At 33.4% G+C, this 25,200-nt stretch overlaps 1 protein-coding gene across 2 annotated transcripts; it reads right to left on the reverse strand.

Moving 5' to 3' along the window:
• Nucleotides 1-1,404: 1,404 nt before the first annotated feature.
• Nucleotides 1,405-20,813, reverse strand: LOC115988549 (phototropin-1). Of its 2 annotated transcripts, none has more exons than XM_031112123.1 (23): nucleotides 20,553-20,813; nucleotides 18,256-18,987; nucleotides 16,689-16,871; nucleotides 13,924-14,015; nucleotides 10,873-11,155; nucleotides 10,525-10,741; nucleotides 10,318-10,388; nucleotides 10,018-10,124; nucleotides 9,860-9,909; nucleotides 9,669-9,773; nucleotides 9,305-9,364; nucleotides 9,136-9,225; nucleotides 8,508-8,584; nucleotides 6,798-6,882; nucleotides 6,221-6,301; nucleotides 5,932-6,035; nucleotides 4,582-4,631; nucleotides 4,000-4,106; nucleotides 3,726-3,848; nucleotides 3,292-3,343; nucleotides 2,898-3,010; nucleotides 1,921-2,061; nucleotides 1,405-1,765 (listed from the first exon to the last, which is right to left on the reverse strand). In XM_031112123.1, the coding sequence occupies exons 2-23, from the start codon at nucleotides 18,981-18,983 to the stop codon at nucleotides 1,661-1,663; spliced, it is 3,024 nt and encodes a 1,007-aa protein (XP_030967983.1). In that variant the 5' UTR covers nucleotides 18,984-18,987; nucleotides 20,553-20,813; the 3' UTR covers nucleotides 1,405-1,660. The 2 variants fall into 2 exon arrangements, with proteins under 2 accessions (XP_030967983.1, XP_030967989.1); XM_031112129.1 differs by lacking the exon at nucleotides 20,553-20,813 and adding an exon at nucleotides 20,128-20,236.
• Between the last annotated feature and the right edge of the window lie 4,387 nt (nucleotides 20,814-25,200).

Here is a 25,200-nt window from a genome sequence, read left to right on the forward strand (position 1 = left end):
GGGTCTAAAAACAACTTTTTGTTGCTCTTTAGGGCCATGTTTAACTTTGCCTTAAGGTGAAAAATAAGACTACATCATACAAAAATACAATCCCTCTGCAAAATGTACAGCAATATAGAGATACAACCATATATAGTAATGAAGATTTCCATCCATGAGAAGTGAAAGCATACAAGCATAAACAAATTATTTTTGTATTTATTTGTATGTGAGTTTTTGTTGTTATATTATTGCAATTTTAATGTGGAAATTGTTATATGAACCTATGAAATAATCATCAAATTACTATTAACCTTGATTTATTTGTTCATATATACTATAGAGATAGCATATATAATATTATATCATGTTAATATGAAATTAATTGACATTTTTTGATTTATTATTACTTAATAAAGAAAACAAATATGTATAATATATTAAAATAAAATTGCCAAACTTTCCCATGCATAGCACGGGTTAATAACTAGTATGTATAAGAATTGTGTCGTGATGTACAATTTTACACTTGTAGATTTATAACATTTTTAATTTGAATCATGAAATGTATCTATTTTCTAACGGGGAGGAAATGTTTGATCTAATGCGCTAACAATAATTGCAAAATTTGTGATTTTCTTGAGAGAATACTTGTGCAAGTTGATATCACAATGATTATGACACACTGCAAGATGACATGGGCGATCACATAGAACTAATGTAGGGTGGTATTGTTGGGTTATGCAAATGTTAACTCCCGTGGCTCTGAAAAAGAAGATTTAAACCTTCATGACACCTCTCCCCTCTCTGAAGTATGAGGTGATGTTGCCTGAGATGTTACGGCATACTGCATATACAAAGATTTTGACATGTGAAGCAGAGTTTGGATTGCAAGATTTAGTGGGGAATTCAAACTGCCGACAAACTTGAAGAGGAAATCAAAGCACAACAACAACAACAACCACGTACTAGAGTCATTAAATGATGTTCTGCTATACTGTATGTTGGGGATTAGAGATCATGTGACTGTGTGAGAAGCTTTGCAAGAGACAAACTGCAATGATTTTCTAGGAGGCTTTTGAGGACAGAAGTAATACACTTCATTGAAGTGCATATAATATTTTGCAGCATTATTGAGTTTACAGGCATATATGGATGGACAAGGAATATTTTATCCTGAAGAAAAATGTTTTCACAGTTTTGCATAGGCCCATATTAATCATAACAAACCATGTACATAAATTGATTCTCTTGGATGGCATGCTGTATTTGAAACCATGATTTTTTGGACAAGTATTCAGGTTGGGAAAGTTCTCATTTTTATTTCTGCATGGTTGAGAAATTGAGACGCGATGATTGATGAACAAACCAAAATACAATGAAGAATATATATATTGGCAAGGGAAAGCGTGGGAGAGAGAGAGGTGGAATAATTCAATTTAGACAAAAAATTTTAGTTCAAACCAACTGGGATTAAATTACACTATGCTTTAATTACATAGGATATAATTGAACCTTAATTCCCTCCTAATAGCTGCTTCCAAACACTGGCTAATTAAAATCTAACTCCACCCCAATAGAACAAGGAGCCCTTGAGAACCTCTATTTGTGTTTCCATTCTTGAAGCAGATAACAAAGAACTTGTAATTAATAATACCAACGAAAAATGGAGACACATTTATTAAAAAACATTCGTCTGAAGGTCCTCTAATTCCGGATTCACAATTTTGGCTTCCTTCTCAGCTTCAGTTGTTCCAAAGAGTGGAGCATCAAGTTCAGGAGGGTTCTGGAAATATATATCTATGTTAGTAATTAAATCCTATCAAAGAAATACAAAAATGGAAATTAGAGAACAGCTAGCACTATCCAATATAGTTTAAAATCTCCTGAATCCATTAACCAACAGTTACACTTCATGCCTCTAAATGTTTATGATCTTACCATACAGCGAACTAGAGCCCAATTGACACCCCGGAAAAATGGGTGACGCTTAATTTCATCTGCTCCTTCCCGAGAACCCAATCTGTTTTTGGGATCTCTGTGCAACAATCGGTACATTAACTGCTTTGCATGGAAACTTACCTGCAATAGACCAAATTTCTCTCAACACCAAGTCTTAAATTTTGGTTTCTACCCATAGTATTTGTATGCACCTTAAGTTAGTTTCCACATTCATGCACAATGTCTATAGCTGGGAATGAAGTTTGGTAAAGAGAAATTTTTGCAGTGGACATCAAATAAAATGTATGTAGTGTGATGTTTTGGTTTCTTTGCATAACTCTGCTTCTACTAAATCGAATGCTCTCAATGATTTAGGAAGACTTCTCCAAATGCCCTGAAGCATATATAAGTATTTCTTTTTTTCTTTTATTAATTGTTTTCCTTGAAACCCCCTTTTCTTTATCCTTTCCCAAAAGATTAATTTCACAATCATGCAAAGTATGTCATAAACTAGTCAAATTGACAATTATATCATAAGCTAAAACCCTGATGGATAATATAATCCACGTGCTAAAGCCAAATGATGACAGGAATAGGGGAATGGAGTAACCCACATAAAGGGCAAGAATTGAATATCCATAAAATTAATAGAAGATATGAGCATTCTTCAAAGTCAGATAATCATGTTTTTTACTGTGCTAGTTTAGGTTTCTATACAGGTTCCAAGACCACCTAGAATGAAACTTTAGGATCTTCATGCTTTGTCCTTATGTTTTAATTGTCCCTCTAACTGACACTCTTTAAGCATGGGACTTTAATGCAAACTGCTTTCTTTTCTTAGTCAAGGAAAAAGCACATGATATCCTTAATTTGTGTGTTTGAATAATTTCAAGATGGTGTGTTGGAAAGATGATATGCCAGTTCAATAATATTAAGCATTAATGAGGAGAGAATAGAGTTTAGTAGCAAGATCTCACCTGTATTCTTCCTGGAAATTTAAGATCCTTTTGAAGAATATTTGCAAATGTCTTTTGCCTTGTCTTTCCCCTAAATGGTGTATATGCGTAGAACATTTCATATAGAAGAATGCCTAAGAAAATGATGTCATTTGAAAAAGTCCATTAATATATCTCATATGTCAATTCTTTTTCTTGGTAAAAAATTTATGAAGAGTGTTTCTCACTTTAAGCTTTTACAGTTAGATTTGGAAATTTTTTTTTTTTTTGGCCATTTGTATTCTGATATTTTCCCCCCGAATCATAGTTATTTTAAAAAGAAAAAGCTGGTGTATCAAGTAGGAAAAAATATTCTTGAAGCAAAATTATGCATTTATGATGTTGCCTCACTTCATTAATAAAATAACAAAATTACCAAGAGCCCACCAGTCCACCGCACTAGTATGGCCTGCCCCAGTTATGATTTCCTGCCAGAAAGTGAAAGGTAATGGTCATTCAATAACAGAAAATATGAACCTGGCACCTAAGTTGAGGAAAAAATGAAAATGATGATCCTCAAGAAAGAACTGTCTCAATAGGTTGGAGAAACAACACAATGTGGCAGAGGATGGTTGAAGGAAAAAAGAAAAAGCAGTGTAGTTTTCCCGGTGAGTTATTTCACATCTCTTCCGACATAAAATTTCTATACTTGAACTTCTAAAATAATTCAAAATGCAACAATAGATGCATATTCATTTTTGTCTGCAACAATTTGTGCAATTACTTCAAGATAAACATATGCAACATGCAAATCTTGAAATCCAGCAACCATAATAATATTAGAAACATTTATGCTCAAAGTTGACAAACCGGAGCTATGTACTCCTCAGTGCCAACAAAAGAATTTGATGCTCGCATAGGTTCAGCCATAAAAATTGGATTTGGTTGACCCTTCCGTTTCTTCTTCTTTTCAACTATAGCTGGAATCAAAAGCTGCAAAAAAAACACAACCAATCCATCAGACTTATTCTAACGTGTCTCAAAATATATTGGATCTATGCAAATATTTTCCTTCGTTTCAAATATCTCTATTCCCCTTGTCCTGAGAAGATTTATGCTAAGCAAGATTTGATAACTAGAATACCTGTGGTTTGCAAGATGTCAAACATGACAAATCAAAATCTGTCAAGGACACATGCCCATTGCTCTGGAGTAAAACATTTTCAGGCTTCAAATCCCTGTAAATTATCCCTGTAAGAAAATCAGAAAGAGACTCAGTAAAAGTATGAAGATGCAAGTATGCATTACTCGCACTTTTTAAAATCACAAATACTCGTGCATCAAAACTTGGATCAGAAACTGCATATAAAATATGCTGGCAAGCTTTCAGTAGCATAAATGGTAGTGACTATAATCATTTGTGTATCTGAAATATCATTATGCAGGTATGACCGAACGAGCAAAAACTTCAGGAGGCATCACAGAAAAGTTCACACAGTGATCAGTAGGTTCACGTTGACAGTCTCATGTGGAGAAGAAAAATACTCTGGAGTCTGGATTATGGGATTTGAAAACTATTGGATGAAGTATTATTTTAGTCAACTGTCTCAGATAGAGTTACTTCAACAAATCCCTCGTTAACTGAGAATATGTTTTCCAATTTTCACTTATGGAAAATCATCACTTATACTGAAAAAGAAGATATACAAAATGAATAATAGCTTACCCAGACAATGAAGGTACTCCAATGCAATGACTACCTCTGCAGCATAAAATCTACGATCATCAATGATTTCATGTCAGTTAGAATAAAACTTAGCAACAAGTCATGGGAATAATGACCCTGATAGATTGACTAATGGGAAATAATGCGGAGAAAGAACTACCATGAGAATGAATTTGTTTACAAAAACAATTCTTCATTCTCATGTTTACACAACCATTCTTAAGTGTTCAGTACAAGGCATTTCTCAGAACAATTAGTTGCAACTTATAACAGTACTAATCAAAATCTGTTTGAATAGTTTTTAGGTATTATTTATAAATTTGAACATCATGATCAAGCTCAGAACATTAGTGTGTAAGTTTTACTTTCAAGATTACCATGAAGTTTCTGATGAAAGAGTGAATACATGCAAAAAAAATTGTTTTTATGCAAGCACATGATCAGCCAAATCAGAGTGGCCACACACACCCCCAAAAAAATGTGTATATACATACTGAAATGAAGTTACCACCTTCTTTCATCATAATTAGAAATGATTCTCAGTCACTGCTGAATAAGAATTTCTCTCTCATTCATAAAACCCGGGCATCCAAATAAGACTATAGAATGGGGATCAAAAAGGGTTTGATTTTTCCTTGTTGTGGAAGAAAATTTTCTTATTGAAAAAGTAATTGGTGTTCATTGTTCATCAATGAATAGAATTGGAACCTCATAAATAAGCATTTTTGCAAAGGGTTTGGTGGCTTTTGCCCAAGAGTCCTCTCATATGAGGAATGGAGAAAACTTTTAGAAGAACAAGGAGTGGGTTTTTTCAAAGAGTAGTTCGAGTTTTTTTTTTTTTTTTTTTTGTGTGTGCGTGTGTGTGTGAGAGTTACTGAGAGTATTAGGGCTTTGGGATTGTGTTTTTGTGAGTTAGTTTGTGTTTGTGAGAGATTTTTTTATGTTGTGAGTGTTTTCTGTGTGAGTATGTAAGTATGTGAGTTTACTTTGTGATTTTTGATTGAGAATAATTGATGGTGGATGTTGGTTGGTGTTGCCTGTTGATGTAGGCTTGGAGTTAGCCAAACCACATTAAATATTGTTATTTATGTGGTTGCTTCTGCTAGCCCAAAATCACAACAGGATCACTTTAGATACGGAAAGAAAATATGATCTTGAAGCAGTTTCCATATGACATATAAGCTAGGGAATAAGCCTAGAGAACTAATTACACAACTAGAAGAGCAATAATTTTAGCCTATTGTCATATTCTCATAGAATGCTCTCAAACATCTGTGCACTATGATCTGCCCTTTCCTCTTTGTTTTATCTGGCTGTGAATGTTTTGCAATTATCTTTCAAATAATTTACCTCACTGCATCTTCCTTCAAGGCCTTTGTGGGTTGTCTGTCCAAAAGCATGAAGAGTTCTCCACCAGGGCAGTAATCAGTTATCAGACAAACATGTGTTTTGGTCTGCAAAGTAAATGCCATCAATAGAACTAACTTTCTATTACACTTGTTAGTATCTCAGCTTTTTATACCATTGCTGGCATTAGAATCAAGTTAACCAAATAATCAATTTAGCTCCTACAGCTCATAACAGTTTCCCCATTTAAAACAGTCTCATACAGTACTAAGAGTCATAGAGGACTTCTAACCTGAAATGAAGCATACAGTGCCGGAAGAAAAGGGTGGTCTAACATGTCAAGGATTTCTCTCTCTGCACAAGCTCTATGCACCTGCGAAACATGAAGAAAGGGAGTTATGTAAAACATAAGGAAGAGTGCTGCGACTAAATGATCTATGAATTACCAATAAAAAATTACTCAGCATCTAGAGAAATACAGGGTAAAAAACTGATATCAGAATGCTGACTCATTTTTTGTTGTAAAATTCTCTGTCCCTTTGAACTGAAGCTATAAAAGTAAAAGAAAAGACCTGATGATATGGTAATATCTTCCAGTTCAATTATGTAATTACATGTAGATGCAATGGGATCATAAAAGAATGGATGACAGAATGTAGTGCATGTGTTAAGCTGAAAATTCAAAGTCTAATTCAATCAATTGGTAAGAAAAAAAAATGGGTCAAAGGAGAAGACCGCATAGCTAAAATAGTACATAATGTAAAACAGGATCTGGTGGGGCATGTTTAGTCACAGGCAGAAGTGATGACAAGTATGCTAGACTTCTAGCAAGAAAGAAAAAGAAATATGCATTTAATCAATTTTAATACCTTGTTTCGGTTGAGCATAACATCTTTATCCATTGCCTTCATGGCAAAATACAAGCCAGTTCCACACAATTCCACCAAATGCACACTGTCAACCCATAGAAGTTTGAGTTATGTTAGAGATATATTAGTCTATTAGCATAGGCCCAAGCCTAATTCTACTTTGTGTGCAAGCCAAATCTCCTACTTGTACTAGAAGTCTATTAGTTTAGGGTTTAGTCTACTATATATACACATGTTATGATTCATTGTAACACAGGATTTGTATTACACTCTAATATATTATTGATATAGCCCTTTAGGATTTCCTCCGTGGATGTAGGCCGTTAGGCTGAACCACTGCTTTCGCTTCCGCATCCATACTAGCATATTCAACATGGTGTATCAATGCTAATATTTATCATGGTATCAGAGCCACCTTCCTGTGGCCATGGTTTTCTGTCCTTACGGTATATTTAAGAGCAATCTTTGTCTTCCTCGGTGTTTTTTTCGCTGCGTTCATCTTCTTTGGGTTCCTACTGCTGCTGTCAAAACTCTCCGGTATAGTCAAGCCACCGTTAGAAGTTGCATCAACACTGCAAGACCATTGCCTTCCTCAAACTACCATCACAGAGCCAAATTTCATTCAAGGGATCTTGTCAACCTTATCAAATCTCAAGATTTCATCAAACTTCCATCTTGAGTTTGAGAGGGGGTGTTAGAGATATATTAGCCCATTAGCATAGGCACAAGCCTAATTCTACTTTGTGTGCAAGCCAAATCTCCTACTTGTACTAGAAGTCTATTAGTTTAGGGTTTAATCTACTATATATACACATGTTATGATTCATTGTAACACAGGATTTATATTACACTCTAATATATTATTGATGTAGCCCTTTAGGGTTTCCTTCGTGGATGTAGGCCGTTAGGCCGAACCACGTATTGATGTAGCCCTTTAGGATTTCCTTCGTAGATGTAGGCCGTTAGGCCGAACCACGTAACTCTCGTGTGTTACTGTGTTCTATACTTTATGTTTTCGCTTCCGCATCCATACTAGCATATTCAACATGGTGTATCAATGCTAATATTTATCAAGTTAAGATAAATAAAAATAAAAAATAAAAATAAAATAAATAAAATAAAATAAAAAAGGGGAAAGGAAGTCAGCAACAGACCAAAAATCAAGTAAATATCATTAAAGAAGCTCTTAGCAAGATTACCAAGCAATTTTGAGTTCAGCTTACATTTTCAGCAAAATTAGAAAAAATTTCATCCTCCTAATATCTTTAGGTAGCAGATAATTAACTCAAACTACTTAGATTTAGTTACTGAAACCAGCCAATTATACTCGCAACTTATAGCGTATAGCAACACCAGTTATGAACATCCACTAAATTGCCAGTAGTTGTTTCGTGGTCGAAACAGTTGAGGTGATACTACTGACAGTGCTTTGAAGTGAGAGTAAGATTTGATCTCATTCTAATAGCACAGTAAGTGCGGGTTAAGTCAAAGAACAATTCTGAATCAGAAATAAGTCAAGAAGTCAATATTGTGGTCTCATGGGGGTTTATATATATCTTACTATTCTATGGCTTGTTGTAACTTGTAACAGTATACAGTCATACTAATTATAAGTCTTCAGGCATTAATATTCTATGACTCATATTATATATATACCAAGATTATTATTACTGCAAAACTAAGGGGGAGATTGGAAAAAGAGGATCAAACCTCCCAGTATCACCACATCCCAAGGGTTTTATTGGCTGAAAATGTTTCAATCCTATCTGCTCTCCACTATCTAGAATCTGCAAAATAAGGGTTATGTAAGCAACTATAAAAAAAATATACACAATATTCAAGAAAAGAGATGAACAGAAATTGAAATACTTAAGACAACAAGGAATGCAGAAAAAATTATCGCACATTCTTATCTTGTTAATCAACTGACTGCAAAGTGCAGATTGTGTGAAGTAAAATGTGCTGAATGTGATGCATGCATGTACCTATAAATTACAAACGTTTCTAGCAAAATGATAGCATGCAGAATCAAACAGAAAATGTAGAAAATTTAAAGTATAGCTTCTAAATTTATAATTTATGGAGACAAGGGAGAACATATATTCCAGATGAATTGTAGCATGTGCTATAAAGTGAAAAAATAAATAAAAGGAAAAGAAAAAAAAATTTTGAGAAGCAGTGACTTGGTACTTTGTACTTTCTCAATTTCATTAGTTTGTGCCCTATATTTGTTAACACTAATGCTGAATTATTTTGAAGAAGTAAAAAAAATAAAATAAAAAAACTTTATAACTTTGCCATTATAAGATCAAATGACTCTATTTACAGGGATAAATACCTTTTGGATAGCACTCCAAGAGGTGGTGCCCTTCCTATGAGGTTTTGGATGAACTACCTTGGAATGGTTAATCCATAAATCTTCTGGTTTCTGCAGATAGCAAGATCCGTTCTCATAATTGTGCACCCAAAAGCTTTTCAGAACATGTGGTTTAAGTTTAGGGCATTACCAAATTGGCATCTGGAAGTTCTCTCACTGCCTCGTTAACATTTTCTGCAGTTGATATGACCTGAGGGTGGACGTCAAATATATTTGTTACAGCAAACCAACCAATTTCCAATAATTAGTAATTGACACTATATACAACGTGCATATTTGGCCATAAAAGAAATGTGAATCTCCATTCTTCCAAACAAAAGAAACAATATTAATAAACTAATATTCTGTATGCAGAAAACTTTCATATTCAATGCTAAAATATTAGACCTCTAAATTGACATTTATATAAGCTTGACACCTGAAAAAAATTCAAAAACATAGGAAAGAAATAATAATTTAAAAAAAAAAAAAAAGCATGTGAACAGAATAGTGACCAGTTTTTCACTCTCTTTTGCAGTGTCTTCCGGGATACAGTTGCCAAGTGGCTCAACATGCTGACTACCATCTAGTTGTACCCCAATAAAGTATTGTACTTCTCCCTGTTTAACAAGTACAGATTCCAATAAAAATTTGTCTCATAGACATCACATTATGCCTTGTGAAGAATATTTGAGGTTGTACGTACCTTTTGGTCACGCATAGGTTGCAAATGAAACAAGTTCCAGAACTTTTTACCTGAATTGAGAGCGAAGGTGTTTATTAAGGAGGGGATAAAAGTTATTTAAGACAGTATTTCATATGAGGATTGTATATAGAGTATATAAATTGCAAAAATTTAGCAACCAGTCTTCGTGTAGTTAATGAGCTGGACAGTGACTTCTGTTTGGTTGTCTATGGCCTCTCTAATTTTCCTCACAGTTGCAGGATCAGTTTCAGGTCCTTGCAGAAACCTGCAAAATCCAAAAAAAATATATATATGCATGTGGAATCTTCTTCGATTAAGAAAATGCAGTAAAGTGAAGAGTAACACTCCCTATTATTCCATTTTTAGAGTACGGTATTGGTACTGCTGAATAGATAATAACTTTTTTTTTTTCATTTTCATATTTTGAAAACATAACATTAAACAGTTTTGTGGCGCACCTGCAATTTCTTCCCAGGATTTCTTCACGACTATATTCTGTAAGCTCTAGGAAGCTATCAGATGCAAAAATCTGAAGTTTTGAAAAATAAGAAACACTAAACGTTTTAAATCTTCATCTCCAATGTGCAAAATGAAATCCAAACAACATTATTAACAATAACGTAGTTGGAGCAAAAAAAGAGATGACTTTTAATTAGGATTCTCACAATGGGATTATCAGGCAGCCTTGGATCAGTAATGACAAAGTTTTTCTCTATACGTTCGAGTGTAGTAGCAAGATCAATTCCCTTTCTCATCTCCTTCTTTCTGGTGTTGTCATCAACACTGTCACGACTCTCATCATCATCTTCATCACTCCAATCATCATGCTCAGCAAACTCAGAGTCAAAGATATCACTGTCGGGTTGGCTTTTCTTAATTTTCCTGAATAATGGATAGAAGGCCAACATGAAAAAGAGCTCACAAGATATACAAAGGCAGTGATAAAAATGTGGAAGTTAAATATGAGAACACAATTTGCAAGTATAGCAGTCATTCATAACAAGAGATTATACCCCATTAAAGAACGGCGACCAGATTTTTTCTCTTTCTTTTCAGGCAACTCACTGATACGCTGCATTGAAATTCTTGGACCACCCCCGAGTGAGTTCCTTCTAGGTGGAGCAAAACTCTCTGAATTTCTCCTTGCTATAACTTCAACTCTCTCCTCTCCCTCTTCCCTGCCACCTCCCGATTTTCGGAAGACGGGACGATTTGCTGATTCACTGAGTGCACGAGGTCTCTTCACCGCCTGCACAAGCTCAGTTACTGAACTAGTAGCTCTTTCTTTCTGACGAGCTGCAACAAACAGCATATTAGAGTATTCAATCAAGTCTAAAATCGTTGTACTTATTTTTTTTAGAAGCATATCTTGAACAACCATGAAAAACTTATTACATCTTGAAACAAAACTGTCAAAATTATTATACCTTAGGAAGTATCATTACATTATGCCTTCCTTTTTACCCTTCTTAGTCCTCTCATATTATGCCAATACTGGCAATCTTAAAATGCTTGTAGTATCTCATATTCTAATGAAAATGCTACTATTTCTTTGATGGTAATAAATCAATGCACAAACATTGAGCAATATAAAACAATAACAAGTTTGTTAACAGTTTGGTTGATCTCTACAATCAAACTGTTGCTTATTTCTTGGGCTACTGCTGGCTTACATATTAGGAAACCAAGTTAGAAAATTGTTCTTGAAGTCACACTAATGCCATGTTTGTGGAGAAATCAAGGAAAACCAGTTGAGCAAATAAAATCTGTAGTTTTTCAGAATAGTTGAAGTTAGCTTGTGCTTTCATTTTGGGGGCTGCTTGTGGCCTTGTGTCCCATTTATCATATTCATGATTACAAACTCAAATGGATCCCTCCATTTCCCAAGATTCCATTTTTTAATTGAAACAAATGGAGTATTACACATCATGAGAGATCTCAAAATTCCAGTCATCAAGATTTAATCTCAGTTTAATCAAGTTTTTCTAGACTTGATTAACTGATTTCATTCAGTTCAGTATCTTTAAAAAAAAAAAAAAATGGTTGCTGTACGTAGTTCAGTCTTTAGTTTACACTAATTCTTGAGCTATAATAACCAACAGAGTTGTTGCATTATCTAACCATCTCTAGACTTATATATGGCCAGCCTTTTATTACAAAATGACTCATTAGACAAATGTGTGCTACTTTTCAACGATCTATCAAAATAAGCATTATGTATATGGTAATTGATAATCCGAACCAAAACATTTTTTCTCTTGCAAGGTTATCGTCCATGGACTTTGTCATGAGTATCAATTTGGTAATTTAACTTTAAATTTGAAAAATTAACCTCCTAAACATTACATTTGTACAAATCAAACATTCTTTCATGGTCAAGTGATTTGAAACTAACTAAAACCTAATGTTGCAAAACCATTTTCACATAAAGTGATTAAATTCTTAAAATTTAATGAAAATATTAATAATAAAAAAATGATTTGTCACAATCCTAAAAACTAGGTGGTTGATTGTTCAATTAAAAGTCCAATAAACAAACTGACATTCATACCAAAATCAAAGGTGATATTTATAATTTTTTTTTTCTTTTTTTGTACAAACTAAATTATGATCATGCAATGCATGACTTAATCAATAATCATTATAACAACTAAAAAAATCAATATTATAATTTCTTTTAATTTATTGACTAATGCATATAGTGTAAATCTAAGTTTTTATAGTATATATATGATAGATTAAAAATAAGTTAAATAAATAATTAATCCACTTTTAGATATCATAAAATTTTTTATAATTGAGTTTTAACTAGATTAGCATTTTAATTGTTTTTTAATTTTGGCAATAGAGTTTCACTTAAAATGACTATTTTAATTATTTTAATGTACTTATAATTGGTCACATGGCAACATTATGTCTACAACTTGTAATGCATGTAGTGAGTCGCATAGTGTAAACATCACATGATGTTTACACCCAAAATTTATTACTAAAACAAAAAATTATGGTAGATTATGAAACTAATAAAATTATCTTAATTAAATTTCTAAAAATCTTGGTAATAGAATTTTAATCGGATTAGTACTTTATAAACTTTTTGAAACTTTAGCAATAAAGTTTGAGCATGTAAATTATTTTAATATATTTATATAATTTCACAACTCTTATATGATATACCAAATGTGTAATAAAACCATGGAAGTTTTTGTTGTTGTTTGGTATTTAGATATTTTTTAGTCACTACTTATGTGAGTTTAATTTTAAAACATCTATCAATTTAGGTTTAATTTGAAAAAAAAAAAAAAAAAACTCAAATAATAGGGGAATTATGTAATTAATTTATCAAAGTTTTTAATAAAATGTCATCATTTTTTTAGAATAATAATAATAAATTTTAGTCATTTAACACAGAGAAAAATAGACATTTCTCCATTTGTTTTGAAGTAAAATATTTTTCGGAAAATGTTTTCACATTTTTAGATGTTTGATGGCATGTAAAATGTGGTTAACTTTGTAAAATATTTTCCGTGGACCTAAAATCCTTTATAAGAATTTTGTACAATGTTTTATCACATTTTTAAAGATAAAACATTTTACAATTTTCTTATAAAACATGTTTTGTAAAATGTGGATAAGCTATTGATTTTTTTTGGGGAAAAAATTTACTTATCATATCAAATACTTGAAAATATCTTACATATAAAATATTTTACGTTTGAAAATATTTTATTTCAAAACAAATAGTGAGTAAATATCAATATAGGTTTTAAGTTTTATTATATTTTATTTCAAAACAAATAGAGAGTAAATATCAATATAGGTTTTTTTTTTTTTAGTGGGATCAATTTAGGTTTTAAGTTTTAAGTTTTATTATATGGAATATAATGTAACTTTTAATGATTTCTTAGATTTCATTAGACTAAGTGCCCCATTTTCCAACACTAAATTATGAGCTCAAATTAATTATAAGAAAGAAAGACTGCATGTATTGTTTTTTTCTGACTATAAGAAAGAAAGAAAGAAAGAAAGAGTAATGTAGAATAGGAATAGGACAGGTGCAGTACCATCATATCGAATCAATGACTCGGGCAATCCATTGGGACGCAACATCTTACCCTTGGCCCCTTCTGTATGCTTACTCACCTCCACTTGCATTCTGCCAAATCAGCAAACAAAAACAAAAACAAAGATAAGCATCTCAAAGCTTTATTACATAGAATTCTCTGTCCAATATTCCATCACCGCCGATCAAAGATTGGTCGGTACTAGTAATAAGTGAAACGACCATCAAGCCAGGTACTCTAAAATAGGGCCACATTTGAAAATATTCAGCACAATCAAAGCATTGAATCTTGCAAATGGACAGTGACATAGAATGACCCAGTTGGCCAAAAAAGTCGTCCTCAATTATCGGGGTTGTGAGTGACATCTCTAACATTCATGGGACAAGTTGCCACTCCCCCATTTTTCTTAGGTCTAGTCAGTTCTCATGTGCTATGTTTATGAAACAAATGCAGCAAAGTTAGTATGATGCTTTATTACTAGCACCATTTATCAATCATGATAATCTTTTACTGTAGATTTTCTGTCCAGCAATCTTTGTTGTCCAACCCTTTGGTGGTTTTCCCTCCACAGCTAGCCCACAGGTTTCTTTCATTTTGTTGATACACACAAAATCTATAGCCACGAAAATTTTCGCATAATGTTTCACTCTCACTTTGCTGTGTATTGTGAGTTGGTATTACCATGTATCGGATGTATATATCCCTCTTCTCACATGGGTGCATTGTAGATTTTCTCATATATGATAGTGGGCGCATGAGGTGAATTAAAGGGTGTATGTGGATTTATTAATTAATAAATAAAAAAATTCGGTGCATATAGCAAGGCTTTATGAATATAAGTCTTATCATTAAAATATTAGTGATTTAGAGGGACAAAGAAAAGAAATATGAGTAGTTTCACAGCTAATGATGTCCAAGTCCAACTCCTTGAAATCCAAAAATAAAATGTTACTAGACATTCTATAAATTGCATTAATTTTGGGAGACAATTCCTACTCATTGTCACTAAATAATATCACTTTTATTATACATCAATTGTAAAAGAGACTATATCATATCACTTATTTCAAAAGTTTAGATGGATTAAAAAGAGAAGCAACGTTAAGGACCAATTTTATTAACAATTTATTAAATTGATAAATTGTGATTGAATTAATTAACGACAATTTCATATGGGTTTATATGCCCCATAGTGATCCCTTTTTTTTTTTTTTTTATTCATCAATAACCATATATTACCTAAGTGGTTGTGAAAAAAATTTAAAAAAATTTGTGGCAGTGAACTGATTGTATGAATATTTGTGGAAGTGACAATTCTAGCCAACAAGGAGGACGTGGCCGCCATGTTGCCCGGAAAAAGAAAATTCTTTTTTCAGTTTTTTAATCACTGAGGAAAAAATCTAACCAAATTTGAACTGACAGTCAAACTGGAAGCTGGAGAGTAAGAACTAACAGTCTGAGTCAGTAACACTAAACAACCCCACGCAAAAGGAAAAAAGTAAACCTTTTAAACTTCTTTTATATTTTCTTTTTATTAGCTTCTCTTCTATTTTCTTTTTATTAGATGTGAATTTTAAAAATTTAAGATTTGGTTGCATATTTTTATTATGACAAAGTTTAGGTTACAACTTTACTCAATATATTTTTATTAGAAGTGAATTTTGACAAATCCACCATTGAATTACATCTTCTTTTTATATCTTTCATGCTTCCAAAATTTCTAAAAAAATTAAAGATTAATAACTATATCATCAATAAATTATTTAAATTGCAAGTTTTTGTAGTTTATAGTTTTGCATAAAATATAAAATTATAGATCATATAGTTTTGCGATGGTCACTTCACAAGTATAAGTGCTTGTGGAGTGTGGTGGGCAAGGGCCGGGGTTCAAGTCTCCAGGAGAGAGTTTCACACACATATACACTTAGATTATGTTAGAGTAGAATTCTATCTTGTATCAAAAATATATATATATATATATATATATATATAAATATATATATATATATATATATATATATCCGATAGGCACAAAATTTGGTATGTGTATTAAGAGCATAAAAAACATAAAATTCAATAGTTAAAATTTCAAAATATATAGTAATTTATTCTATTGATTAAGGTTGTAGCCTAAAACTATAACCAATTTTGTAGCTAAACTTTATCATTCTTATTATATCTTTTATGCTTGCAAAATTTTAAGAAAATTAAAAATCAATAACTATGTCATTAATCAATTGTTTAAATTTTAAGTTTTTGTATTGTAAAATTATGCATAAAAAATATGTTTATTGCTTAAATAGTAAATAACATCCGATTTAAACAAAATTTGACATGTGAATTAACTGTTAAGAACATAAAAAATATACAACCCAATTATTAGATTTTCAAAATTCACACATGTATAAGAGTAATTTGAAGTGTACACTGGAGAGAAACATTGTCTCATGCAAAATGTCAAGACTAATAACTCCCTCTTTTATCCATTAGTATTTTATTACGTTAATTATTGTTGTATGTCGTAAGCATTGAGTTACACGCTAACATAGTGATGTAATTTTACACGGCATTTTACCTTCTTATTTTTTTAATTCAATAGTTACACCAGAGTGTGTGAATTTAAATCATAAATATTTTAAATACACTGGGAGATGTAAAGCTACAAGATGGCAAACCAATGCTACTATGGTAAAGAGAAAGAGCAAAAACAATAAGAAAAAACAAAAAGAGAGAGTAAAAACAATAAGAAAGGAAAAGAAACTGACCCGATAAATTTAAGGACTTTGCCAGTATCGTCCTTGATGGGTGAAATGGTGAGTAAATTCCAAAAGGGAGTGCCATCCTTCTTGTAATTGAGCAATCTTCCACAGTAACTTGACCCTCTCTGCAACGCTTCCCTTATCTTAGCTACATCCTCTGGGTCCGTATCTGCACCCTGTAAAAACCGGCTGGACCACCCAATTTTGTGTCATTAACACCCTTTTCTACTACCGTTCTAACAGTAAATTACATAACCCAGAATGTTTGGTAGCCTCGAAATCGAATATAGTGGTTGGTATGTACTATCCGTTATGATTATTAATTGGATTTTAGTAAGGTATGCTCTTAGGGCGTATGCTCTTAGTATGCTATATTAAAAAACTTTTTATGAAAAAAGAAAAAATAATTTACTATTTTAACAGTTTTTTCAATTCTTCATAAAAACTTTTATAAAATGAATGGTTAATGTATGCTTTAAAGACAATGACATACATCAACCGAACTCTTATTAATTTGGTCTACACTTGTATAAATTTAGTATCTTAGTTGGTTTTTTTTATAGAAAGTATTTAGTCTCTTAGTTGGTTTTTTTTTTTTTTTTTTTAAATAGAAAAATAAATATTGTACCATTAACATTTCCATTGGAAATATCAAAATTCAGTTAGGTTCCCAGTTTTTGAAATCAAAATCATTATGAAAAAAAAAAACAAAAAAACAAAAAAAAAAATTCTAAAATCAAGTCAAGGTCGTTCTTGTTCATGAGTTTCCTTTCTATCTAAATTTTAACAAAATTAATAGCTGAAATTAACTTGATTTCGAAAATTTTACTCTTTTCACAATATCCCTTTAATGTATATTCCATTTACTAATTTATTAAAATATTAATGAAAGTGACATTTAAGGATGTAATTGACTTAACTTTAAAAGTTGAGAGACTATATATTAAAACAATATTAATACTTGGTCGGTGGGAGAATAAATTGACACAAATAATACTTGAGGATCCGGATTGAACTCTACCCCCATAGTTAGACTACCAAGTTATTAATATTTAGTCAAGCAGTTAATTGCAAGTATATTAATTTCAGTGTTTTGTTTCTATTTATGAGAGAATATATAGTAAATATCAAAACACTGTGAAACTACATATTTATAATTATAATAAAAAAATAATTCTTAACCAAAGTTTAAAACAAAATATATAATCCTTTCAAAAAAAAAAAAAACAAAATATATAATAAAACCAATTCATTAAAAAATAATAATAAAAGGAAAATTTCATTACGATGTTTAGACTAATGTTAACCAAATTTAAGACATTTTAAAATTGATTAATTAGATCCCTAAACCCAACTTAGCCGACAAAACTTTTTAACAAGCCTAACAATATTTAAAGACTAAATTGACTTTAGAAATTAAATTAATAATTTTAAAATATCTTAGACTCTACCAGTATTAGGTCAAGTTAACGGGGTTTACCCCCAAAGAAAAAAAATAAAAAAGTGAATCAACTACGTGGTTTGTGCGAAAGCAATACTAATCAGTAATCAGCAATAGTAAGAAAAACAGTACCAATTCCTTCCTACGATCTCTTTGGAAGTGTAACCGGTCATCTTGAAGAACCCGGCACTCGCGTACATTATCGGATAATCGGGTTTGGTCGCATCCGATACAACGAAAGTTTGTTGAAAAGCCGATAGTGCATCTTTTAAGTCCTCCGAAACTCTCGGAATGAAATTGTTCCCTCTCGGATCGTCCGATAACTCGCCCGAGCTACGCACCGAGTTGTTCGAGTTTCTTCTCGAAGTACCCACCTTATTATCATTATTATTCGCCTCCTCACTCGAACTCCTCACCGACACGCCTTGTGGCTTTCCGGTCTCCGTATCGGTTTTCAGCACCAATCCCCACTCGGCTGCTCTCTGTACCGCCGCCGCATCGGTAACCGCCGGTTCGCCCGATACCGAATTGTTTTCGTCGATGAATGCAGATAAGGTTTTCTGGGTCTGCGGCGGTTGTGACGGTGGTTGTGGAGTTGGGTCCTTGAGAGCCATCCATGAAGTGATTTCTTCGGCTCTGCCAGACTTGGAGGAGGAGAGCTGGTGGTCCGGTGGTTCCGGTATGCTGCCACGTGGCTCTTTCCAGTTCTGCCACGTGGGATGGGAGCTGAAGCCAGATGGGTTGTTGTTGGTTGGCCTGGTTGTGGAGTAGGTTGAGGGATTGAACACCTCGAGCGAACCGCGTGAGTCTCTTGTTAATGGCGGTATCAGAGTCGTTGGCTTATCTGATTCTTCTTCCATCTCTCTGCAAATAGTTCATAATAATTATGATAGTTTTACTCTACTAGTAAAGAACACGAAGAAGAGATGTGGTTGTAGAATAAAACTAAAAACGCGGAAAAGGTCTATTTTACAATTAATGGTGTACAATCTTTTTATATGAATCTAATGGTGTACAATCTTTGTATATGATAGGCTAATGTCACAGGTCAGTTTTAAATGTCATGGGACTGAATACAGTTCAAAATTCATAATTAATATATTCTGAATCATGAAATAATTTATTACAGAGAGAGATATTATATACCTATCACAACATTAACATCTTGATAATTAAGGGTATATAAAAATAAAAAAATAAAAAAAAGAAGTGGGAGCTTTTGTTATTGATAGCGGTTTGAATTGAAATATCCGGGTCCAAATGGGTGTTTTATGTTAGACAGCAACTCTACATATTGATTGCATGATGGGTTTGTCTCATCTGACCCGTTTTGAAAGAATCCTAGCCAAGAGTAAAAGACGCCTATGTAAACATGTTTTTGTGGGATGTGAATGGTGGGGCATTGCTAATATGCTATGAACTGGATTGGGGACTTTGGAAAGTGATGTTTTTGGAAATGGAATGCGAAACTAATGAGCAACTAGATTAGGAAGTGAATATATAATTTCATGGGTGTTTTCGTCAGTTCATGCTTTTTTTTTTCCTTCACTTAATTAGTAAGTTGTGTTGGTTGTAGTTTGGGGACAGGAAAGAAACTCTGAGCACCTCATATACTTGAGGGTAGTTTTGTCTAGTAAGATCAGTTGGTGGATTTTCAAGTTTCAACAAAGGGGGGACAAAGGAAGAGCACAAATTTCCAGAACTTGTACCTAATGAGCTAAGACAAATATGTCTGGGTAGTTTTGTTTGCTAATTAAAGCCGTGCAAACTCAGTTCTTTGCTGCCAGGAGAATAAGAGAAAATAGAACATACTATAAACACAAAGTTTCAGATTCTTGAAAGTCGTTTGGAACATGAACACAGATTTTTTATAACTTGGATAATGATCTTTAGAGACCAAATGGTAAGAATAACTTGTCAGGAAGAAGTTTCAGAACTGAAGGGGTTGCAGCTTGAAGTTTATGACTAAAAATCAAAGGAAGTGAGAACAATATTAAGAGGTACCTGAAGCAAAGCTGAGTGATCTGCTGAAATATATCAGGGCTTGGTTTTTCACATGAACTGGAAACTTGGACTTTTTTTGACAAACAAATAAAGAAACTCAACGACAACAAGCTGATATGAAGGGTTATATACTCTTCCAAGTTTCGAAAAAGAAGAGCTAGCTATAAACTTTTAAAGAAAGCTAGTGAGAGAAGCGACAAGAAGATAATGAAAAGAAAGACTTTTTAATTGGAGAAAAGACTGAGAAAAGAAAGATTGTTAAAAAGATTTGGGCTTCCCATCCCTGTACAGCAAAAACCTCACATGGCTCTAGCGCGTATTCCCACGTGCCTTCTTCAACATACCCATCATCAATTATATGAAATTATTGAAAACAAATACAGGAAAACAAATAGTTGATTTCTTTCTCTACGTAAATCTCTTACCTCAAGTACTTGTTGTGATTTCGTTTCGTGTTTCTTTATTATACAGACTGGAAATGGATTGGCAAATAAGGAAAGGAACAAAAGAAGAAGCAGGAAGGACCAGAAGAGAATGATCTTGTCAAGTGAACCACGTTGGAGGTTGCTGGCTCTACCGACCGGTTACTCCCTAGCCAATGCTGCTTTGTGTGTCCGTGTCTCACTTAATGTTTTCGCCCAAAATCAAATCAGACAGGTGGAAAAGATAAATATAAGTTAATTGTGCATTGGTAATAAAATGAAATGACTCTCCATAGGGATTTCTATGCTTATATTGAAGGCTTGCAAAGTATGGTCACTTGCAAGCGTGTCGTGACTCGTGAGTGGACACCTAGCACATGTAAAGCTGATGTTGGATGGCATTTTCTACCGTACACTTTTTATTTCGCAAATCATATCCTTAATCACTTATCATTTCGACTAATTGTCTCTAGCTATCAAGATTCCAACCTTTAACCTTCAATCTCTCTCTATCTCTCCAAAAATAAAAAAAAACCTTTAGCTTGAATTAGTGAGAGGTAATTGGTGGCAATATCTCTAGAGTCACATCATAATTCACAATTGTTTAAAATGGAAAGTTGTTACTGTTGAACAAAAGCATTTCCATTTAGTCTTTTAAAAAAGTTAGGCTATTATAGAGGGTGTTGTAGATGAAAAGAGAAGCAAAGTCCCTCACATCTGGCCAGGGATAGGTCTTTGTCCCCATCTTTCGTCTTGCCCCATCCTCTCCCCTTAGGTCTCTGTAAAGACCCGTCTCATCTCACAAAATTCTATTTCTTATTAATTTGTCAACAATTATTACAATTGTTTTTAATAAAACTTATTTCATTAATAAAAATATACTTGAAATTACAAATAAATTTATTCGATCCATCAAATCAAACTAATTTATAGCAAAAATTGAATAATATTATTAAAGTGTTTAACAAGACAATATCCTAACAAAAACAAAAATCTCATAATACAAAATCAATGATTCAATAGTATTTAAATTTTTTTATAATAAAGACAAAAGAAAATGTCAAAATTGGTATCTTATTTTCAACCTTCCTAGAGAGAGAGAAAAAAAAGTATGAAAAATAATAAGGTTTTAGGGTATGAAAATTTTACAATTTAACTCTTATCAATACGGGGCAAGGCGAGTTGGGTCTAAAAAGTCTAAATCCATCCCCGCCCCATCTCATGGTGCGGGACTAAAATCTTGCCCCATCCCCGTCCCACCACCTTTATGGGCGGAGAAAACCCGCATGGGACGAAGCGGAGAGGAGCGACTCAAGTGGGGCGGGGCAAAATTGCCATCCCTACATCTAGCTATGCATTTTGCAATTTCTACAATGGTCTTCTATTAGAAGACTAGATCTTGTAAAAAAAATTAAAATTGCTTCTTATTTAGTCAAACAACACTATCTCTCCTCTCTTGTTGTGGATCGTTGGCAATTTGCTTTGGTGGGATAAATCACAATGGTGTTGATACAATGGTTCTTGCCAATGCGTGGTAATTCTTGACCATGGTGATTCTAGTGGTGATAAGTTGGTTGTTTGGCATCAAGGGTTACTCGATTGAGATTTGGCTATGGGATATGTTGGTTAGTTATGGAATCCTAGTTGTTGCTAGTGATTATTGGGTGTGGGTTGCGGTGGCGCTGTGTTGGGCTGGAGTGGTTGGGTTATTTGGGTTGTGCTGATCTTCATTGTGAGAGACCCCCAAAAAAAAAAAAAAAATTTATATGGTGTGTTGTAAATTGGAGATTGAGATGTAGAGTGTATTGTTAAGGTGGTTATGTAAAGTAAATAAATTAACTTTTCTATAGTTGGTTGTAGTTGAGGAGGCAAGAGAGAGAAAAATAAGGAAGAGAATGAAAGAGAAAAGAAAGAAAAAAGAAAAAGGAAAGAAGAAGAGTTAAATATTCTATGCTTCCTTTGGTCAATTTCCAAACAAAAATGAAAGGAATATTTTTTTTTAATGTCTGTTCTCCATATAATAAAGAGTCCGAATTTGGTAAGGATAGAATATAGAGCCCGTGTTTTATACAATTCAATTAAAAATTGTCACATTAGCTTTTTACTTAAAACTTGAAATATCTTACTACACCTAATAACATTGCACACCATTTACATAAAAATTAAAATATGGTGTTTATTGAGATGTTATACTGTGTGATCAAATGTATTTATGTTTTAGTAATATGATGATGTGTCATGTCTTTATTCAAAAGTATAAATCAAAGAGTTTACATCAAGTCCTTTTAGACTTTAATCTCTATAATAAATAGTAAAACACTTGTGATTTATGAGGGATATATTAGTGATTTTAAAATATAAAAGTCAAAATTCACTGAATTTCTCTCCCTCTTCCCCATTGTTATTTTGTTAGAGCATTCACAGCAAGAAGGTTGTATGCCAAATGTAAGCCTATTTTACCATTCAAGCCCAGAAGACCCACTCCAACAGAATTTGTAAAGTTTAACTATTGCAAAAAAATTTGCGATTGTGCTACAGTGTGATTCTAAACGTAGAATCACACTATAACTCAATTGTAAAAGAGATATTAATATTTTATGCATAAATATCAGTTCTCTCTCTCCACAGTCTCTCATCTCTCTCTCTCTCTCCATCGCTGAAACTCTTTCTCACACCAAGCCTCTCTCTTCTCTCATCCCCTCTCTCTCTCTCGCCATTGTTGCCAATTCACACACCCATCTCCAAATCCCTTTAATCCCAGGCTTTTCTCTCTCCATGGTCTCTCATCTCTCTCTCTCCATTGCTGAAACTCTGTAAGGTTGAATTTAATCAACCATTTTGTTGGCTTTATTCCGTACCAATTTGCTTGTAATTCAACATTTAGAAAGCCTATATTTAGGTGGGAATCATGTAAGGGTAGTGTGTGTGAGAGTGAAAAAAAAACTCAAGAGTGTGCACTCAGTTGGGCCTCGCGACTGGCAAGTTGGTAAAGGAGGCACACATGTGAAGCATGCAAAGGAGTTAAAGAGTCACGTCAGCTAGAGCACTACAGGACAAAACTTCCAATATGACCAGGCAGTTAGCTCACAACTCAGTCAAGTCGCAAGGTCAAGTCGCCAGACCACTCTGTTTGGGAAAAACTAACCTTTCACATTCCAAACACACACCAGTATAAATACCCCTTATACCCACGTATTGTAAAGTGCTTATAGAGAGAATTTTGAGAGAGAAACTCTAGAGAAAAACAAGATTGACTCATCCACAATCTTCATCCTTTGATTTTCCAAATTCCTCTATTCTCACTCTCTCCATTGATACATCCTTGAAATGTACATTTAACCAAATCTTTATCTCACCATACCCATATCTGTGAAAATGTTATTTGGTACTTAGGAAGCGGTTAGGAAGGGACCAATTGATATTGGTTGATGCTAACAGCTATAGCGGAATCGAGTAAGCTAGAGAAGACAAAAGTTTGGCGTAACCTCGTTGGAGAAAGAAGCTTGGAGGGCTTAGGTACACTGGGTAGATTAGGCTTGGAGGGTCTTCTGCTGTTCATGTATCCCAACTTCATTCTCTAGTTGATTATTGACCGCTTGGAAACGGCAGAGAGGTTTTATACCGAGGACTTCGGTTTCCTCTTCGATAACACATTGCTGTGTTATCTTTATGTTTGCATCTCTCTTCCCTTAATCTTTGCCATTTAATTTCTGTTGTGATTGTTATTTTATTTGGTTTAGATTATTTTATCAATTCTGTTTTAGCTTATTTTCATATTCCGCACATACATTGTTTGATAATAAGCTTGAATTAGTATTTTGTAATTTGGGGGTCTAAACGTTCAAGGTGTTTTACACATAATTTGAACATTCAAACTCTTTCACACCAAGCCTCTCTCATCCCCTCTGGGTATTTTTTGTGGTTTCTGGAGGTGGAGATCGGCGAGTGATTTAGGTTTCTAGCGGTGGAGATCGACGAGTTGTGTGGGTTTCTGGCAGTGGTGGGTTTGTGACTGATGTGGGCGTGGGTTAGGTGGTGCAACGGCGGCGTGGGTCAGTGGTGGGTTTCTGGTTTTGATTTTGGATTCTAATTTTTTATTTTGATTTGGATCGGAGATCGGCAAGTGATTTGCTATGGATTTTGGATTTTGATTTGGATCGGAGATTGGCGAGTGATTTGCTATGGATTTTGGATTTTGATTTTGGTTGGATTTTGCTATGGATTTTGCTCAGCGGAGGTGGGTGGTGTGATTGAGAAGCTGGACAGTGGTGGGGGTGGTTGTGGGTGGTTGACAAAGTAAGAGAAATAGAGATAAGAGAGAGAAGTGAGAAATATTTTTATATATTTTTTTTAATGTGTAGTATGGTAAAATAAAAGTTGAGGTGCTAGGTATATTGTAAAATAATATTGTATAATTGATAAAATGACTTTTTAGGATGGTAAAATATGATAGGATGGCATGAACCATTGTGGATGTTCATACGGCCTAATTTGAGCTCATAACAAAAAAGTAGGTCCCATGGGAATTGCATCCTCCACATCAACTCATTTTCTCTTCTCTCGTTAAACCAAATCAAAGAAATCTAATCCTTTCCCTTCTCATATTTCTCTTCCCTCATTTTTTTTCTTTTCATCCAAACATGTAAATCTT

The sequence above is a fragment of the Quercus lobata genome, chromosome 1 (genome assembly GCF_001633185.2).
Source record: "Quercus lobata isolate SW786 chromosome 1, ValleyOak3.0 Primary Assembly, whole genome shotgun sequence".
Taxonomy (NCBI): domain Eukaryota; kingdom Viridiplantae; phylum Streptophyta; class Magnoliopsida; order Fagales; family Fagaceae; genus Quercus; species Quercus lobata.